This window comes from Microdochium trichocladiopsis, assembly GCF_020744255.1.
Source record: "Microdochium trichocladiopsis strain MPI-CAGE-CH-0230 chromosome Unknown B0I36scaffold_12, whole genome shotgun sequence".
Taxonomy (NCBI): Eukaryota; Fungi; Ascomycota; class Sordariomycetes; order Xylariales; family Microdochiaceae; genus Microdochium; species Microdochium trichocladiopsis.
Window position 1 is genome coordinate 1,151,653 of NW_025763555.1, and position 19,192 is coordinate 1,170,844.

The 19,192-nt window shown below is 52.2% G+C and overlaps 7 protein-coding genes across 7 annotated transcripts; 2 read left to right on the plus strand and 5 right to left on the minus strand.

The window, feature by feature from the left end:
* Nucleotides 1-1,034: 1,034 nt before the first annotated feature.
* Nucleotides 1,035-4,210, plus strand: B0I36DRAFT_277636 (CHAT domain-containing protein; the record flags this gene model as incomplete). The annotated part of the gene is made up of 1 exon (XM_046151422.1): nt 1,035-4,210. Exon 1 carries the CDS (start codon nt 1,243-1,245, stop codon nt 4,207-4,209), a length of 2,967 nt encoding a protein of 988 aa, XP_046005976.1. The 5' UTR covers nt 1,035-1,242.
* Nucleotides 4,211-5,383: 1,173 nt separating this feature from the next.
* Nucleotides 5,384-6,253, minus strand: B0I36DRAFT_337429 (uncharacterized protein). Its single transcript, XM_046155672.1, has one exon. The coding sequence runs from the start codon at nt 6,045-6,047 to the stop codon at nt 5,712-5,714; it is 336 nt and encodes a 111-aa protein (XP_046005977.1). The 5' UTR covers nt 6,048-6,253; the 3' UTR covers nt 5,384-5,711.
* Nucleotides 6,254-6,625: 372 nt separating this feature from the next.
* B0I36DRAFT_337432 (uncharacterized protein) lies at nt 6,626-8,030 on the minus strand. Its single transcript, XM_046155673.1, has 3 exons — nt 7,529-8,030; nt 7,290-7,466; nt 6,626-7,223 (listed from the first exon to the last, which is right to left on the minus strand). Exons 1-3 carry the CDS (start codon nt 7,892-7,894, stop codon nt 6,864-6,866), a joined length of 903 nt encoding a protein of 300 aa, XP_046005978.1. The 5' UTR covers nt 7,895-8,030; the 3' UTR covers nt 6,626-6,863.
* Nucleotides 8,031-8,501: 471 nt separating this feature from the next.
* Nucleotides 8,502-9,894, minus strand: B0I36DRAFT_355159 (uncharacterized protein; the record flags this gene model as incomplete). Its single annotated transcript, XM_046157412.1, has 4 exons — nt 8,502-8,839; nt 8,956-9,414; nt 9,469-9,569; nt 9,764-9,894. The coding sequence occupies 4 exons, from the start codon at nt 9,892-9,894 to the stop codon at nt 8,502-8,504; spliced, it is 1,029 nt and encodes a 342-aa protein (XP_046005979.1).
* Nucleotides 9,895-13,739: 3,845 nt separating this feature from the next.
* B0I36DRAFT_227459 (uncharacterized protein) lies at nt 13,740-14,156 on the minus strand (the record flags this gene model as incomplete). The annotated part of the gene is made up of 1 exon (XM_046149094.1): nt 13,740-14,156. A coding segment is annotated over one exon (417 nt), but the record flags the coding sequence as incomplete, so codon positions are not given.
* A 902-nt stretch (nt 14,157-15,058) lies between these two features.
* Nucleotides 15,059-15,517, plus strand: B0I36DRAFT_368898 (uncharacterized protein; the record flags this gene model as incomplete). The annotated part of the gene is made up of 1 exon (XM_046159685.1): nt 15,059-15,517. One exon carries the CDS (start codon nt 15,059-15,061, stop codon nt 15,515-15,517), a length of 459 nt encoding a protein of 152 aa, XP_046005981.1.
* A 2,775-nt stretch (nt 15,518-18,292) lies between these two features.
* On the minus strand, nt 18,293-19,128 carry B0I36DRAFT_337466 (uncharacterized protein). Its single transcript, XM_046155674.1, has one exon. The coding sequence runs from the start codon at nt 19,073-19,075 to the stop codon at nt 18,302-18,304; it is 774 nt and encodes a 257-aa protein (XP_046005982.1). The 5' UTR covers nt 19,076-19,128; the 3' UTR covers nt 18,293-18,301.
* Nucleotides 19,129-19,192: the final 64 nt, after the last annotated feature.

Below are 19,192 nucleotides of genomic sequence, written 5' to 3' on the forward strand. Positions count from 1 at the left end.
CTGAAAGGCAATGGATGTCTAGCCCGTGAATATTCGAGAGCAAATATGCCTTCCTCCGCATCAGAAATTCATAGTGATGTCTTGTGGCCTCTTGGTCCTTGTTTGACCATCAGTCGCGACAACTGATCCGTTAGTTATTGTTTTCTGGCCGGGTTCCGTTATCTTTTATCGGCTCTGATTAACTTACCTAATCCTTGAATGACATAATGGGAGGCAGTCCCACGTACAATGACCGAGCCTTACAGTAACTCTGTCGTCCTTTATCTTTGTTCTTGTTGTTGTGGCCGTGGAAAAAATGGGGGTCGAGGTGGGATGGCAAGGTACGGCTTGTCAGTGCGTGGGTCTGTGGGTCGCTCCCCAGGAATGGCGCCGGCTCTCTGGTAGCAACAACGCGCAGCCGGACAGATAAGCAACGCCGGCCGTGACGTGCTTATGACGACAGCGCGAGTGAGGGAAGCACAGGAACTGCCTGCTTGAAAATGCAGCCACGGCAAGTTCCGTGCGCGTTGATCTGGGGTCAAACGGCAGGAGCGGGGTGCAAGTGGCTGGACTCGGTGAGAAGCTACGGCGGGCCCGCTCCGCTACGGGGTTCGTCAGGGCAATACCCCCCAAGTGCCCCAAGCTATAAATGGCGCATTTGTACGTTGGTCCGCTCCCTCGAAATGCGCCAGTTTTAGGTTGGGGCGCCTCGCCCCCCAATTGCGAAGGCTCGTGTCGGCTGCTCCCGCTTGACACGAAGCAGGCGAGCCCGAATCAGGCCACCGCTGGCAAGCGGAAACGCCACTCGGCTGGTTTGGCACCTTATTTGGCTGCGCGGTCCGGAGAAGCCACCCGCGCCCCGGCTCGCGCCCGGATTGGTTGTGTGAGCTCGACGCCGGGGCCAGTCATCCTTGAGATCTCGATCCCACATTCGCCTGCCACGAGGCATGGCATTTTAACATCTGATTCCTACAGCCCGTCCCTAAGTGCCCACCCCGAGCGCATTTCGCGCTGCTTCGCCACCCGCGAATTTCGACACCAGGGCCGATTCTATTCTAGATTTTAAAGCTTCGAAGGGTGGGTGACAAGTTTCCTCCCTGGCAAAGACTTCGGACTACTAACGAGCCGCTTCGAATTACCAGGACAACCAGTTCTCTAGGCCACAGATACTCACGGACTGAAGCGATTACAGACCTCGAGGAAGCCATCCGAATAGGACGAGAAGCCATCGATGCCACCCCGTCAGATCATCCCGAGCCGGCTATGTTCTTGAACAACGTTGGGAATCGTCTAGGCGACAGATACGCACGGACTGGAGCGATGGCAGACCTCGAGGGAGCCATTCGTGTGACACGGGAAGCCATCGATGCCACCCCTCTACATCATCCGGACCGGGCTACATTATTGAACAACCTTGGAATTCGTCTAGGTGACAGATACTCATGGACCGGAGCGATGGCAGACCTCGAGGAAGCGATCCGAGTTGGACGAGAAGCCATCGATGCCGCCCCTCTAGATCATCCAGACCGGGCTATGTTCTTACATAACATCGGAGTTCGTCTAGGCGACAGATTCTCACGGAACGGAGCGATAGCAGACCTCGAGGAGGCTATTCATCTGACGCGGGAAGCCATCGATGCCACCCCTCTACATCATCCGGGCCGGGCTCGATGGCTGAACAGCCTTGGAAATCATCTAGCCAACAGATACTCACGGACTACAGAGATGGCAGATCTCGAGGAAGCGATCCAAGTAGGGCAAGAAGCCATCAATGCCGCCCCTCTAGATCATCCAGACCGGGCTACATTATTGAACAACCTCGGAATTCGTCTAGGCGACAGATACTTACGCATAGGCGCGATGGCAGACCTCGAGGAGGCCATTCGTCTGACGCGGGAAGCCATTGAGGCCACCCCTCTACATCATCCGGACCGGGCTACATTATTGAACCACCTCGGAAATCATCTAGGTGACAGATACTCACGGACTGCAGAGATGGCAGACCTCGAGGAAGCCATTCACATGATACGGGAAGCTATCGATGCCACCCCGCTATATCATCCGAACCGGGCTGGGTTCTTAATCAACCTCGGAAATCATCTAGGCCGTAGATACTCACGAACTGCAGAGATGGCAGACCTCGAGGAAGCGATCCAAGTAGGACGAGAAGCCATCGATGCCACCCCGTCAGATCATCCGAACCGGGCTGGATGGCTGAACAACCTCGGAAATTGTCTAGGCGACAGATACTCGCGGAACGGAGCGATGGCAGACCTCGAGGAAGCGATCCAAGTAGGACGAGAAGCCATCGATGCCACCCCTCTACATCATCCGGACCGGGCTACATTATTGAACAACCTCGGAATTCGTCTAGGTGACAGATACTCGCGGAACGGAGCGATGGCAGACCTCGAGGAAGCGATCCAAGTTGGACGAGAAGCCATCGATGCCACCCCGGTAGATCATCCGAACCGGGCTATGTTCTTAATCAACCTCGGAGTTCGTCTAGGCGACAGACACTCACGCACAGGCGCGATGGCAGACCTTGAGGAAGGCAAGGAACGCTTCGTCGCTGCCTTGCGTCAGTCCCCCTCCGCTGTGAGCATGCGTGTCGCAGCCGGCCGTCATCTTCTGACATCCCCAGCTATACTTCAAGATCGACAAGCATACGCCATTGCCAAAACGACGATCGACTTGATTCCCTTATTGACGCCCCGTTCTCTGCAGAACTCAGACAAGCGGCACCTCCTCTCCGCGGCTGTCGGACTCTCGTCGGACGCGACAGCCATTGCTCTGCATGCCAACAGAGGCCCTGCTGCTGCTATCGAACTGCTTGAGACTGGTCGTGGTGTCATCGCGGGAGCCCTCTTCGAGCAACCCGACCTTGCCGCTCTCGAACGCGAGCATCCCGACCTGGTACGTTCCTTTATCGACCTGCGAGATCAACTGGACGCACCGGCGTCGGCTCGTTCCCTCGCTGCCGAGCGCCCCACTCTGGCCGCAGAGACGGAAGGCGATCGGCGCCGCGACGCTGGACCCCAGCTTGCCGCTCTCCTCGAGACGATCCGTTCCAAGTCCGGTTTTGAGCGATTCCTCCTCTCCGCATCGGAAGCCGATATGCTGGAGGCTGCGCGGCACGGCCCGATCGTCGTCCTGAACGTGAGCTCGTATCGCTGCGATGCCTTGGTCATTGAGCAGTCCGGCATCCGATTGCTGGAGCTGCCACACCTCTCCCGAGAGGCGCTCAACGACCATGTCCGGGAACTTAGAACTCTTGACACGCTTGGGTGGCTCTGGGATGCCATCGTCTGTCCCATTCTTAATGCTCTAGGCTTTACTGGACCTCCTTCGGACAGTCAGTGGCCGCACGTGTGGTGGGTCCCCACCGGCCCACTGACCCGGTTTCCACTCCATGCAGCGGGACACCATCTAAGGCGCACCGGCGAGACGGCGGTCGACAGAGTCGTCTCATCGTACGCCTCGTCCGTCAAGGCGATCATACATAGTCGGCGACGGCCACAGCACGCGCCGGAAGCCGGGGAGTCCCGAAATGCCGTTGTCGTTGCCATGCAGAACACGCCAAAACAGGAACCGCTCAAGCATGCAAGCGACGAGGTTGATGCCGTAGTAGCTGTTTGCGAGTCGGTGGGATTGCCGCACGCCCGGCCTCGACCGTACAAGGCCGACGTGGCCTCGGCCTTGGAGGCCTGCAAGATGTTCCACTTTGCTGGCCACGGCAGCACGCATCCCACGGAACCGCTGGAGAGCCAGCTGCTCCTGGATGATTGGGATCGGAAGCCATTCACGGTGGCGAGCCTCCTGGAGACGAACCTTACCTCGAAGCCGCCATTCCTCGCGTACCTCTCGGCATGCGGGACTGGTCAGATCCTGGATGAGGGGTCTGTTGACGAGAGCATCCATCTGGCCAATGCTTGCCAGCTTGCGGGGTTCCGTCATGTAGTGGGCACGCTTTGGAGCGTAAATGACGGGTTATGTGTGGACATGGCGAGAATGACGTACGAGTTTCTGCGGGATGAGGGTATCCGGGATGAAACCGTAAGCCGGGGGCTTCACCGAGCGATGAGGACGCTCCGAGACCAGTGGGTGGAGGTCGAGGATGCCGGACGCGGAAAGTCACGGTCATCGGGAGCGGACAGGGACGCTGAATTGAGACAAGGGTCGGAGCCGAGGCGGCCGCTCTGGGTTCCTTATGTTCACTTTGGCGTTTGATATTGAATGTCATACAACATTTGACTTCTCGCCATGTGTGAGAAACCAGGCTTGCGCGCAATCCTTCCAAGGTAACGTGTTGGAACCATTTTTACCCATCGCTCTTGCTAAAGGCGATTACGCCGACTTTGCACAATGATGTTCTCAAGGCAGGCTTGTAGAATACTCCATTTTGCGGGGGCTAGTTACATTTGACGCTGCCTCCACAAAGATGTTTTAACTCATAGAGGAATGGGAACCAACCGTTAACTGTAGAGGCCATCCGTGACCACATCAAGAGAACTCGCAGTTTCTGGTGACAGCCTGCTCCCTGGATGCTGGATAAAGGAAAATCCGTTTCGAGCACAGGTTAGGTCAGCTTTCACCTTGGCCAGGTCGAAGTCGGGCTCCAGATCAAGACGATGGCCGTGAGATGGCACGATTAGATCCTCCTTCATACTTCCTACGCTGGAGCAAGGATGGCGAGACAGTTTTCTATGGAGACTCATATGACCCTAGATTTACCAGTAAATTCTATTTCTGATTGAGGCCTTTCCTAAGCTTCCCTTACTTCTGTATGACAAAATCACTCGTCTGCGCTTTATCCGTAAGTACTGTGGATGAGAGTGTCCGGGATTGGCTTAGTAGACCCGTTCCCAAGATCATCTTTGCTGCTTATACAACCATCGACAAGCTGCAAGAGTTCGCTTGATGTCTTCGCGTAGAGTTTTGCCCATCCATCGTTTAAGGCTCTTGAGCTCCCGATGTCTAAGGCGGCAGCAAAGGGGCTCTGGGCAATTTCCAACTTTTAGAGTCGGCACAGCAAGTGTATGCCTCTATTATCGAGGGTGATCGAGGTGTGAGGCTTGCTGTGGTGCGAACCTTCCATGATTGCCCCATATTACTCTATAGGGAGGAGACACGCGCCTTCTCAAAAGATCTCCATGCACCAATAGACGACTTTCTCCTCCGTGGCCGCTGTAGTGGCTCTGGGAAATAGGACCTAGAGTGTACAAGATGATAGATCGAGAATTTGTTATGCTCAAGGTTCATTGGACAGCTGTATGTTTCGCTTGAGTCCTTGCAACTAGTCAGGTACAGGATTCAGGATAAGTAATTGCCTGGGAATGTCGAACCGCAATGCCACATTTTGCCTCTAAAGTGCACAGCCCAGCCCATCTTACGGACCCACGGCGACTTAAAATCGACCCCCGTTTCCTCATCGATCATACGTTGCCGCTCTTCTGCCTTTGCTGCAGCCTTCGCCTCGTACTTACGAAGCTGCAGCTCCCACCCTATATCCGGTATGGCAGATCGCGAGCCTGCCTTGCTCCCAGTCGTAGTTCCCTCTCCTGTGGTTACTTGTTGTAGCGGAGTGGTAGTGTCGACAATCCAGTATCGCGTAAGCCGCCTCGCTCGAGAGAAAGACTGGAGTGCTACGGCCGTCCAGTTATTCTTTGAACGCTCATAGCAACCATGGCTGTCGTCCACCTCCGAATTCCTCCCTGTCCAGTGCTGCCGGATCACCATCTCGTTGTTGTTAAGAAGCGGCATGCTATGCAGCTGAACCCGGCCTGCAGCCGGAGCTCTGGGACGGGCGACGTTCCATCTGCCGGTGTCTCCGCTGTCTGTGGGTCCGCCAGCCCACCTGCCGTTGCGGCGGCTGTCGTAGCCTTCTCCCGGACCCGCTGTAGAACAGCACCCTTTGCGCCGTGCCTCCGCCGGAAGTGGGACTCAATGCCGGGCCCGGGCTGGATGCCACCCTTACACACCGAACATATCAGTACGCGCGACTCCTCGTGGAGATACACATCGATTTCCGATGGGGGCGCTCCGGCGTCGTCGTGATGGTCTTCCATGTCGGCTTCCTGACGTTGCCCGGCTGCGGTGCCTGGTCTCGCTGTAGTCGCTGTCGCGTTTCGCGTCTGGACGGTTTGGTAAGTAGTGCCTCAGTTACCGCTGTACAGTAGAGCTCGAATGACGTAAATGAAGTATAGTCGTAAGTATTGGCATATGTCTTAATTCTATCTACCTGTCTGCCCTAATGATGAACCCTCCCTTTTTTACCCCGTGCCTGAGACGCGACAACGCGTCGGCGCGTGCCTCTCACCATTCCTTTTCCCGTCCGGGGTCTTCCGTGTGAGCCGCAGCCGCAGCGCTCTCCTTCACTTACCTGAACCCTATGGGGAAATTGGGGTAGCCCGAATGGCTGGGGGCGGGTGGCCCTTGGGGGTTAGCATCCCCTGCCCACTGTAAGTTTGGGTCCAAGTGCCAATCTTAATATGGTGCACCTGGGGTTCAGAAATGAGTCCAATGGCCCAAGCGCCCGACCCCTGTTCTATGGCAGAAACGCGCCAACTGGACAGAAACTGCCTGTGAATGATGGTCAGGACTCTGAGATTCCAAATCACTTCCCTGGCATTCAGAGGCACTGGATCTTAATTGCCACTTCATTTGAGCCTCAGAGCACGAATCGTGTTCAATGTATCAATATGTCCCATAGCTTCAGAACGAGTGGTATTGACTGAGTCTGCTTATTCGAGGTCATACGCCATCAAGGAACAGCTCTAAGGACGCCTGGACGAGCCTCTGGAGCGCTCAAAGTTGACAAGCCGCATCCAATAGAATAATCAACTAACTTACTGAAGATGTGATCATCGTCAGAAACGGGAGTCTCAGTCTTGCAACATCTCACGGAAAGCGTCGACCAACGTCTCCGTTCCTAGTCTCACTTCGCCGTCCCCTTCCTTTCGCGGCATCGCACATCCTCCAGGGAGAAAGCTTCGGGTCATTTCAACAAACGAATCGGCAACAACGGGCGGTATGAAAGCACCAAAATGGGAACGAAGCTCGTCCTGCGTGACCAAGTCCACGTGCACAGGCTTCTGTATCACCTCCTCGAAAGCTTTCTTGACGTCGTTGGTCGAGTACCACTGAGAACCATGAAGCTCAAAGACGTAAGGATGCACGTCGAGCGGAGCGCCAACTGCAGTGGCTTCTGCTGCGCAGACCTTACCGATGTCCTTAACTGATACCTACCGCTGGAATTAGTACTTTTCGGTTCTCTTCCGAGCCGGACTAGATGTGGCAGGTGAACTTGCCATAGGGATCTCGAAGTCTTCCGGAGTAATGACGGACGAAAACCGCGGTGTGTCGGATGTTACGGTCGAGATAGCTGATGCCCAGTTCTGCATAAAATATGCACACCGAACGAGGACGACTTCAGAGGTCGCATCCTTCAGTGTTTCCTCGGCCACATGATTTGTAAGTAGCTCCCCCTTGTCACGACGCATAAGCAACGGCACCGTATACTAAGACGACGCAAACGGGAATAACGTACAGTTCCACTCTCATGTTCCCCTCCAACCGTCGAGACATACACGAGCCGCTTCACCGAGCTAGCCCTCAAAACTGCGGCTTTGACGTTCTCTGCAATCTGTTTAGCCGTGGCAATTGGGTCGGTTGTGCTGCTGTACTGTGGAGGGCTGATGGTTACGACAACGTCGCAGCCGGAAAAGTCGAGGCTGCGCCCATCGGCAACATCACCTTGCACGGCTGTGAAGCTCGGGTGATTGGCAAACGCGGCTGGAACCTTGCCAAGATTTCGGTAGACGCCCACCACCTCACACGTTGGTGTATGCTGAAGCAGCGCGGTAATGACGGCCTTCCCCGTCTGCGGTGATGCAGGGGCGACAATAGCTCGCATGGTGTGCTCGCGGGTTCGGACAGTCCAACAGAGTGTTCTGACAGCTGCCTCTAGATTGAATGTAACGAGATGGAGAATCACGGCCAAAGTAGAGGATCAACGGAAGTGTTAATATTCGTACTTTACAACTTCTAACAGATACTCCGGTCGGTGCCTAGTATATTTAATTTTATGACGTCACATGCTAGCCCAACTCATCGTCATGGCGCATGTTTTGGGGGTCGACCCCGCTTGCCCGCCAAGCCCCGCCTACGCACCCAGGCGCAGGTTGGCAGGCAGGCTTGTGGCAAATCGGGGAGCTCGGCCCGGCCTGACGTCTGCGACTAGATTGCGGCCAACAGTGGCCGCCCAATTCGCCAAGGACCCAAGACCAGTATATCACCAACCCAGAGGATGGCGAGTTATATTGCGCGCCTTGGGGCAAAACAGACTCTCACTATGTGGTCCTCATACTGCCAACAGGTCATTTTGAATCAATAGGAATTTCAGGACGATTTGATGAAACTGGTCTAGCGGCAGGCTATATACCCACCTGCTACCTTTATGACAGGAAAGCCAAGAAAATCCTAGGATGGGCAACTGATTATGAGAATGGGGGTACCAAGGTTCATCTTCGCAAGTTTCCAAGGGTCAGTTGCGCCCCAGGGACAAACACAAATAATGTCCACCACACTCTTCGACGAATTTCCATGGTGAAGGGACCCGAGCTTGGTAAACCGAATTCCCGATGGAGACCAATTGCCAATGCCATGCTCCATCCAATTCCGATGAGCACAAAGCCTGAATTGGGTTTATTTCGCTTTTGCAGATAATTGGACCTGAGGATCAAGCCTTGGACGTAGCTTAGGGACCCTTTCTCCAAAATATCCATGGTGAGGCTTTGGCGAGCAATTTTGTAGAATGGGACATCATTATTTGAAGTATCAGTGCCCCCGACGAATGCCCCTATAGCGACGACGATATTATACAAAAGTGGCCATGAGCCATCCCGCGGTTTGGCCAATGCACCTAGTATGAACCTGTTAGCAAATACCGTCCATCGGTGTCGTCAAAAGGTTTACCGGAGAGACGAGCACGGAAAGTGCCCTCATGAAGGATGGGATAAGACGTATGATAAATGTTGAAATAATCGTTTACATAGTGTGATATATCAGCTGATGAAGCCTGTGATGTACTACGCGTATCAGGTTCGTCTAGTGGGATTGGTCTTGGGTGATCAGAGGGTGTGTACAGATGTAGAGTTTGTAAGAACTTCAACGCAGCAACGCCAGATTGAGGACCTGTATACCCGACCTTTCCAGGTTCAGTAACGAGAGATCCCATGCCATCAGTTGTATTATCAAAATCCTGTGATTCATCAAATTCGTAGTCCTCAGCGTTGCTGCATTCAGCCGGACTAGGATCGTTGGACTGCTCATTGCCTGCCGGTCCATATCGCGTCTCTGGAGTTTCAGTGGAGGCTACAGGGCTTGCGCGGCGAATCAGTCCCTCAGCACTTAATTCAAGGTGACGGAGCGCATCTGAAGATCAACATCGGGCAGGTGAATCGCCCATGCCTTTTCCATAGATGTTACCAGTTTCTCTGCGTGATTCAGACGCCTGGTCCGACTTGGCGGTCAGTAAGATGACACCCTTGATGGATGCAGTTAGTTCGGGCAAACCTGCCTCTGCAGTGCTGTAAGCGTTTGTAAGGCTGTGCTGTATCTGCACTCTTTTTTGTCTCGAATACAGTTGGAGCATTTGGCACCTCCAGAGCATCGCACTTTGCGGCGTTTGCACTCGTTGCATGCCTGAGACTTGCGGCTCAGCGACTCCTTCGGCAAGTCGCCCATGGCAGCTTCGCTCATGGTTCTTCGATGCGCCACCTACTTGAGGGATTTGGTGTTGCTCTCATTGAAAATTTGAGAGATCGGGTGAATATGAGGATCCACGAACCGGAACCCAGACATGACATCGTGGGGCACGATGTCAGCCAGGAAAGATGTACGGTGGCGGGCCATATGTGGGGTAAGTGTAGTTCCAGCATCCAGCTCCCCTCCAAATCCACTCAACCACTGGCTTCATTACGGCGCATGATGTGTCACCATTGCACCAGCGTTTGGCCGGACATCTTTTAGGGTAGTGCACATCTCAGCCTCCAGAGACCGAGTTTTAATTATAGAGCTATGCGATGAGACCACCTTGGCTTCGGATTGAGTTGCTTGTGTGACATGTCGCTCACTATCAAACTTGCGAACCAAAGACAATCGACTGGGCTTACAACTGTCGGAAGGCGTGCGGCTGGGGGCGAGCCCACAATTCTCACTATTTAGACTAGCGAACAAATTAGGTACTGATTGAAACAGCGAGCTTTCTTTAATCAATATCCCACGTACAACAAGAACGGTCCAGATTATTGACGCATGCGCGAGACCCTTCTATCAGGGACGGGAAAGGAAAATATGCAGCCCCGGAGCGGAACAGTCCCGGCCCCGTGCACGAATCTTACATTTCATGCACATCGACCCATCATTAAGTCAAAAATTCTCGGGTATCTCCTCTCGTGACCCCACCTTGGTTATTTTCCACAACGCTTTCCACCTCCACATAACTGAGCAACACCGCAATGTACGAATCCCCGGATCTTACATATTTTCTGACTCCTCAAACACAGTCAATACTGCTTAAGAGCTAACGTCATTCTTGAATCAATTTTCATTCATCTTCATCCTAAGAACGAACTTCCATGCAAGAAACGAAACAATAGCAAGTCGCCAAACCGTGAGTCAGCAACATGCTGTAAGCAGACGTGGGTCACTTTGGTGGCACTTGCACCTCCAGACTCCCCAATCAAGGACGGAGTGCGCTAGGTAGGGTATTTATATACTTGTAGTCAACCTGCTTTATGTTGCTGCCCAATCTATTGGAGAAGTCTGTAGTTTAGCAGCAAAGATCATTCTTGGTCAATCAAGAATCACTGATTTCCGGCCAAAACAAATATTTCGACATAGACATCTTCCCAATCCATACCATCCATACCATCCATACCATACCAATGGCTACACGGGAAATGCGTCCATTTGATTATATTAAGCCTGGAGTAAAGCTTCTACACAAAACCCTAAATGTTGACAAGGGCGGTACTGGCATTCAGTCCACACCTGCAGTCGGTTTGGGGGTATCGCATGGCATGAGGCATGTGTGTAGCCCATGCCGTGAGCTGAAGATTTCGGATATCCTAGCCTTGGAAGAAGAGGCACTCAGCTCGTCCGATTTCGCTGCCATCGTCGTGCAGCGATTCTTATTCTACCCTCCGGACTATGAAACATGTGACCTGTGCACAGAGCTATATAAGTTGGCTCAAGGCTCCTCTGCTGAAGTCATTCGACCTCGTCGGTTGTTTAAGAGATGATCTCTCTGAGGATGAGGCTGCTAAACGCTTGAGTGCCTCAATCTTTGGAATGTATCCTGGAGGAAGGCCACAAGAGCTTTGCCGATCTATCAAAATTGAAGATACAATGTACGAATTGGAAGTATTCGGAGCTGCGACCCCCCGTGCACGAAATTTTGTCCGTCGTGTTGGGGACTATCCGAATTATGACGCGGTTAAAGCTTGGCTAAATCATTGCCAAAGGGAACATGGATCAGACTGTCAGAACAGCTATCAACCAGAGTTGTTGGATATTTATCTTATTGATGTTCTGTCAAATGAACTGATTCATTATGACGAAAGGAAGAGACATCGTACGAAGTATTTAGCCCTCAGCTATGTGTGGGGAGATCAAAATTCCGTCGTCATAGACGAAACTGGTGATCTGCCGATGAACGAAATTCCAAGGACAATTACCGATTCTATGGAAGCTACAAAGAATCTTGGAATAACGTACTCCACAAGGGAGTGGGACAAACAAGGGAGTGGGTCACTTTCCCGCTTTCTGAAAGACACTCTCTTTCTTCTTATTTTTCTCCACCAATAATTATGCCACGACAATCAACTGAAGGCGATTTGATTCTAGCGCTTAATGCGCTTAAAACAAACCCACAATTGACAATTCGTAAAGCTGCATCGATATACAACGTGTCGAAATCAACACTCCACAGACGATACCATGGTCAACCTGCAAAGCGCGATTCACGACCACAAACCCAGAAATTGACCTCATACGAAGAGGACAGCATTGTACGATACGTAATCGACCTAGATTCGCGATCATTTCCACCGCGCCTTAGTAGTGTTCGAGAAATGGCGGATCGACTCCTCCGCGCACGCGACGCGCCGCGCGTCGGAACGAACTGGGCTACAAACTTCGTATGACGACGACCTGAGCTCCGAACGCGTTTTAATCGAAGAATCGACTACCAGAGAGTCCTCTGCGAGGATCCGGACGCGTATCGCGCGTGGTTTACGCTCGTACGAAACATAGTCGCGAAATACGGGATCCATAATGACGATATCTACAACTTCGACGAAACGGGCTTCGCGATGGGCAAGATCTCCGCCGAAACTGTTGTTACAACCTCCGATCGACGCGGGAGGCCAAGAGCCGTACAACAAGGTAATCAGGAATGGGTTACAGTAATCCAGGGTATCGCGTCGTACGGCTATTCGATCCCACCATATATTATCTTCGCGGGGAAGGTCCACCTCGACTCCTGGACCGCGAATAGCCCTCTACCGGCCGACTGGGTAATCGCGCTTTCAGACAATGGCTGGACGACGAACGAGAGAGGTCTAGAATGGGTAAAACACTTCGATTTCCATACGAAGAGTCGTACGAAGGGTACCCACCGCCTCCTTATCCTCGACGGCCACGAGAGCCACCACTCGGTCGATTTCGAGCTCTACTGCAAGGACCAGAATATAATCACGCTCTGTATGCCTGCTCATTCGTCGCATAAGCTCCAGCCTCTCGATGTCGGGTGCTTCGGACCTCTAAAACGGGCGTACGGAAACGAAATCGAAGGTCTTATGCGGGCGCACATTACCCACATCGCGAAGGAAGTCTTCCTCCCAGCCTTTTACAAGGCGTACGACGCTGCAATTTCGAAGTCAAATATACAGGCAGGCTTTAGAGCGACTGGCCTAGTACCGTACGACCCGGAATATGTTATTTCGCAGCTAGATGTAAAGCCTCATACGCCAACTCCGCCAAGTTCATCTGCAGGCCTTCCGCCACCTTGGGTCTCGAAGACGCCGAATAACCCAATTGAGGCGGAATCACAGACCGAATACATCAAGAATCGCATCGTACAACATCAGGGCAGCTCTCCAACATCAATAATTGCAAGCCTACGGCAGCTAAATAAAGGAATCGCGATGATGGTGCACGAGCAGACCCTTGTACGCCACGAACTCGCCGAACTTCGAGATGCAAATGACCGCCTTAGCCGCCGTCGCCGTACGAAGAGAAAGCAATTACAGAAAGGAGGGTCCCTTACGATTGATCAGGCAAAGGATTTAAAGTCCCAGATTGACGCGACGGAGCAGTTAAGGGCAGAAACGAGTCAGCATAGTGGCCGTACGAGGAGGACAGAGACGCGCGCGCGACGCTGTGGCGTCTGCGGGGAGCCCGGCCATAATGCGCGTACGTGTCAGAAAGTTGAGTCCACCTCTGAAGAAGAGGATTCTGAATAGTTTGAATTAATTTGAGGCGTTGTGGTTGATTTCTCTTATATATTGTCGCGTAGGTAGGACGGAAGTGTCCCACTCCCTTGTTTGTCCCACTCCCTTGTGGAGTACGTTATGCTTATAGAATAGTATGAGATCCTGATCCACAATAGATTGTTCAATATCGTGGAGCACAAAGCCGTGGTAAGTATTCTGTCGAGCTGTGCTGAAGCCGACATTCACCGGCTGATCCGGGCGGCTTGTGACAAACACACGAAGCCGAACCCCTTGAACCGTTACAGCACCAGCAAGACAGTGGATCAGCAGGCGGATCTCCTCTTCATCTGCACATTCGTCTAATGCGTCCACCATAAAAACTATCGAAGATTTGAGTGTAACATCTAGCGTTGCTAGCGGCTCGAGGACGAGCTTCTTCCATTGTTCAAACAGACCTAAGTGACGAAGACGGCTAGAAGTGTTTGCTCTTGTAACAGATGGTTTTAACGCGGGGATGTGGTCGGCAAGCTGAGCTGCGATCGCTGAGGCAAATTTGTTGGTAGACACGAGATCGCCACCAGTGTTCCTGGAGAAGAAAAAGCTTGCGCCAAGACGTTCTAATTCATGATAGTGTTGGGCGATGGTACGAGCAATCGTGGTTTTACCGGTGCCCGCCACGCCCTTGAGCCAAAATATGTGCTTATCAGAGTTGCCATCGGTCCATTCCTTGATCTGTCTAAGGATATCTTGTCCTGTGTTTTCGAGGCAGAACGGTAGCTTCTGGTTTGTTTTCGAATTGAAAGCGGCTTCGGGGACATCATCGAGTTCTGGTGCATCGCGCAAACCTGGGGTTTGTCAGGACGTCATGCGCGATCACCTATGTGCAACTTGAAGTACGGTTATATACTCTGATAGATGATATTCAAGTCTCTACCAGCTTGAATGGTGCCGGAACCGGTTTGTTGAACCCCAACACCAGACATATCTGCTTGGTTACGAGCGCCGATCGACACATTATTTCCGACCTGGACGTGTGCTTGGCCATCGGCCCACTATTTTAGACTGCTTCTGCCGAAAGTCGAGAGTCGCTTTCTACTTCAACCTAAACATGTCAGCGAGAACTACCACAGTACTCGCGTAGTGTCTACATCTATGCCTTAGTCGGTACATTATGGGTTGCAAGCAGACACGTCTTGCCCGACAATGCTCTATTCTGGCCATGGTGCTTGCAGGCGGCATTCTGACGCGTGCACGTCGCGTTCTTTGCACATAACGTAGCAAGCAAGTGCTTGCCCGCTTCATGCTCAGCAATAACAATCCTGCCATTTGGTGTTTCGGTATGCGCCGTATTTATTGCAGTCAGGCGCGATACATAGCAGGTATGCCAGGCTATTGGCTCCCATCTTGCATGACGCCTAGCAGCTTCTTCCACCAGGCTGCAAAACCCAATGCTTTCCCTACCCCGCCCTCTTCGGGGTCTCATCCAGAGTCAAAGTAATGTGGTTAAGTGAGGTAGATGGCCGTGCTACCAGTATACTTGTGCCCCTCAAGAATATCAGAGCAGAATGATTTCACTAGCGATGCCGAACACGGTCAGAGATGTGCACGCCAATAACGCCGATGTCCACGTGGGCAACACAATCAACGTCCACCCCACAGCGGACCGATGTCTCGCAGACTTGCGTACGACCGACCCTCGCATCGATAAGAAGCGGATCGAGGATACGCAGGGCGGCCTACTACACAGCGTCTCAAGCTGGATCTTTACCAACGATGACTTCCTCCGATGGCGCGACGGCGAAGCCTCTCTACTATGGATCAAAGGCGATCCTGGCAAAGGCAAGACGATGCTACTATGTGGCATTATCGACGAGTTATCACCCGCAACAAAACTGAAGAACAAAGATGCCAATACTCTGCTCTCGTACTTCTTCTGCCAGGCTGCCAATCTTGCTATCAATAATGCGACTGCCGTACTACGGGGCCTTTTACCAGGTGGTCAAACAGCAACCGATTCTCATTTCCCACCTACGAGATAAATACAACGACGACGGGCGCGCCCTCTTCGAAGACCATAATGCCTGGTGGACTCTGGCCGATACCTTTCAGGGCATTCTCCAAGACCCAATTCTAGGCCCTTCCTGCTTCGTAGTCGATGCCCTCGATGAATGCAGGAACTACTCAGAACTTCTCCAACTTGTTATCGAAACATCGTCTACATCTCGAGCCAAGTGGATTGTATCTAGTCGCAATTGGCCAGACATCGAGGAACGCCTAGGTATGACACAGTCTAAGATGACTCTTCGTCTCGAGCTGAATACAACGTCTATCTCTAGGGCTGTCAGCATATACATCCAACATATGGTAGGGAAATTAGCGCGGCAAAAGAGCTATGATCAGTCAACCCTGGGTGCCATCGGAGAATACTTGCAATCTAACTCAGACAATACCTTTCTCTGGGTGGCCTTGGTTTGTCAAGAACTCGGAAAGGATGTCGCGATCGGTATGTCCTCTTTCGAAGCTGAGAGACTTTCCACCTGGGCTCGAACCCTTTTACTATCGTATGATCGGCCAAATCTCTCAATCAAACGATTCTGACCTCTTAAATGGAATACTGGCTACGGCTACGATTGTCTATCGGCCCATCACATTACATGAATTAAAAACTATAACGTAATCCACAAGCAAGTGAATCATACAAGCTAGTGAATCAGTCTTCGGGCACCCGTACGATAATGTATAAGAGAATTCAACCATAACGCCTTAAATCAATTGAAACTATTCAGAATCCTCTTCTTCAGAGGCAGATACAACTTTCTGACACGTACGAGCATTATGGCCGGGCTCGCCGCAGACGCCACATCGTCGCGCGCGCGTTTCTGGCCTCCTCGTACGACTACTATTCTGACTCGTTTCCGCCCTTAACTGCTGCGTCGCATCGATTTGAGCCTTCAAATCCTTTGCCTGATCAATCGTGAGGGACCCTCCTTTCTGTAGCTGTTTTCTTTTCGTACGACGACGGCGGCTAAGGCGGTCGTTTGCATCTCGAAGTTCGGCGAGGTCATGGCGCATAAGGGTCTGCTCGTGCACCATCATTGTGATTCCTTTGTTTAGCTGCCGCAGGCTCTCAATAATGGACGACGGAGAGCTATTCTGGTGTCGTACGATGCGATTTCTAATATACTCCGTCTGCGATTCGGCCTCAATTGGGTTATTCGGCGTCTTTGAAACCCAAGGGGGTGGCAGTCCAGCAGAGGAACCTGGCGGTGTTGGCGTGTGAAACTTTACATCCAGCTGCGAAATCATATAATCCGGGTCGTACGGTACTAGGCCAGTTGCTCTAAAGCCTGCCTGGATATTTGACTTTGTCATCGCAGCGTCGTACGCCTTATAAAAGGCTGAGAGGAAGTCCTCCTTTGAGATATGGGTAATATGCGCCCGTATAAGACCCTCGATTTCTTTACCGTACGCCCGTTTTAGAGGGCTAAAGCACCCAACATCGAGAGGCTGGAGCTTATGTGATGAGTGAGCAGGCATACAGAGCGTTACAATGTTCTGTTCCTTGCAGTAGAGCTCGAAATCGACGGAATGGTGGCTCTCGTGGCCGTCGAGGATAAGGAGGCGGTGGGTACCCTTCGTACGACTCTTCGTATGGAAATCGAAGTGTTTTACCCATTCTAGACCTCTCTCGTTCGTCGTCCAGCCATTGTCTGAAAGCGCGATTACCCAGTCGGCCGGTAGAGGGCTATTCGCGGTCCAGGAGTCGAGGTGGACCTTCCCCGCGAAGATGATATATGGTGGGATGGAATAGCCGTACGACGCGATGCCCTGGATTACTGTAACCCATTCCTGATTGCCTTGTTGTACGGCTCTTGGCCTCCCGCGTCGATCGGAGGTTGTAACGACAGTTTCGGCGGAGATCTTGCCCATCGCGAAGCCCGTTTCGTCGAAGTTGTAGATATCGTCATTATGGATCCCGTATTTCGCGACTATGTTTCGTACGAGCGTAAACCACGCGCGATACGCGTCCGGATCCTCGCAGAGGACTCTCTGGTAGTCGATTCTTCGATTAAAACGCGTACGGAGCTCAGGTCGTCGTCGTACGAAGTTTGAGGCCCAGTTCGTTCCGACGCGTGGCGCGTCGCGTTCACGGAGGAGTCGATCCGCCATTTCTCGAACACCACTTAACCGCGGCGGAAACGATCGCGAATCTAGGTCGAGTATGTATTGTACGATACTGTCCTCTTCGTACGAGGTCAATTTCTAGCAGGGTGGTCGGGTTTCTCGTTTACGCTGCGCGCCTCTTCGTCGGTCTTGGAGTGTCGTACGAGGTACATTATAGATCTGTGCAGCCTTTCGTACACTTAATTTTGGGTCTGACTGGAGCGCCTGAAGCGCTAGAATAAGGTCGCATTCAATTGATTGTCGTTCCATAATTACTGGTGGAGAAAAAGGGGAAATAAGGTAGCCCATACGGAAATGACGGAAAGTGGCCGGGTCACTTGTGGATTACGTTATCCCCAAGGTCATTACCGATACCATACGGGCAAGATGTTATGCTTCTTAATCTGAAACCCCTTCGATTCCGTAGAGTACATGTTTCTAAAGCTTATCTTATCGGAATAGCGTAATCGCATTCCACTCTACGGTCTCTACATTTGAGTGAGACTATTATCCTCGGGGGTCAGTGGAGCTCGTGCCTGGCTGTCATCGAAAGCTCGACTGACATTTCAGTCCATATGGGAGACGTAGAACCAGCCTGATCACGTAGTGGGAGGAACAAGATAGAGAGATCATGCTTTGGAGTTTTCTTTTCTGGCCTTTTATGGTGCAAAAGTGTCTTGTGAAATGGCTCTTCCCTGATCCAGACCCAACTTACCAACCCTCTCCATGATGTAGTCCTGGATGAGATGGCTCTCGCAAGTGCCATGTCGCAGGATCTCCATGTTGAGAGCGAGTATCTCATCGCGTAAATACTTGACATAGGCGCTTTGGGTACTGTTCTTCTCCGAGAGCTGTTTTGCTGTCTCCTGGAGCTCTGCAATTTCACACTTCTTCTTGTTGCGACACTTGGCCGCAGCGGTTCGGTTCTTCTCCCGTATCGTCATCTTCTTGTTGCTGCCTGGAAGGGCCGTTGTATCTAACGTCAGAGACTGTGACGTGGAACTTGCCGTTGTTTCTGGTGACCCTGTACTGCGTCCGTAAATCTCGCTATGCCTTCGTTTTGTGCCGGCGATTTGTAAGTTCTCGCTATGTTTTCGAAGAAGTTGGTTGTAACTATGCCGGCTAAGCGTTGACGACGAAGGCTCAGGCGTGATTTCCCTAGGGCTGGTGTGGTCCGACACGCTACTAGTATCAGGAAATGTAGTAGGATCGCTTTTTGGAGACAATGGCCGAGAGTATGTGCTAGATGTAGCGTCCTTGAGAGCCGTGGTGGAGGCCCGTAAGGGGATGAGAGTGTCAAAAAGCATTGTGTCGTATGGCTGCAAGGGCATGTTGGACGTATCGGACCCAAGATTCATGGTAAAGCCGCCGTCTGTGGTGGATGAAGGAGCTTCTACATGACCGGAATCGCTATGAAGGACCATCCAGGACATGTCGCCAGACTTGAGGCCAAAGGTACCCCCGGGCCAGTCAAGTACTGTATGCGTGGAATGGTGGTGTTGCGTGTGGTCTGTGAAGGCAGCAGCCATGGTGGCAGTTATGTGTGGTCG

Bases quoted from the DNA above. Each gene is read 5' to 3' on its own strand.
- B0I36DRAFT_337466 (XM_046155674.1), bottom strand. From the start codon at position 19,075: ATGTCCTGGATGGTCCTTCATAGCGATTCCGGTCATGTAGAAGCTCCT.
- B0I36DRAFT_337432 (XM_046155673.1), bottom strand. From the start codon at position 7,894: ATGCGAGCTATTGTCGCCCCTGCATCACCGCAGACGGGGAAGGCCGTC. The intron at 7,467-7,528 runs GTACGTTATTCC...CGTCGTGACAAG, and splicing joins GGGAACATGAGAGTGGAACT to GGGGAGCTACTTACAAATCA. The intron at 7,224-7,289 runs GCAAGTTCACCT...TTCCAGCGGTAG, and splicing joins AAGACTTCGAGATCCCTATG to GTATCAGTTAAGGACATCGG.
- B0I36DRAFT_337429 (XM_046155672.1), bottom strand. From the start codon at position 6,047: ATGGAAGACCATCACGACGACGCCGGAGCGCCCCCATCGGAAATCGAT.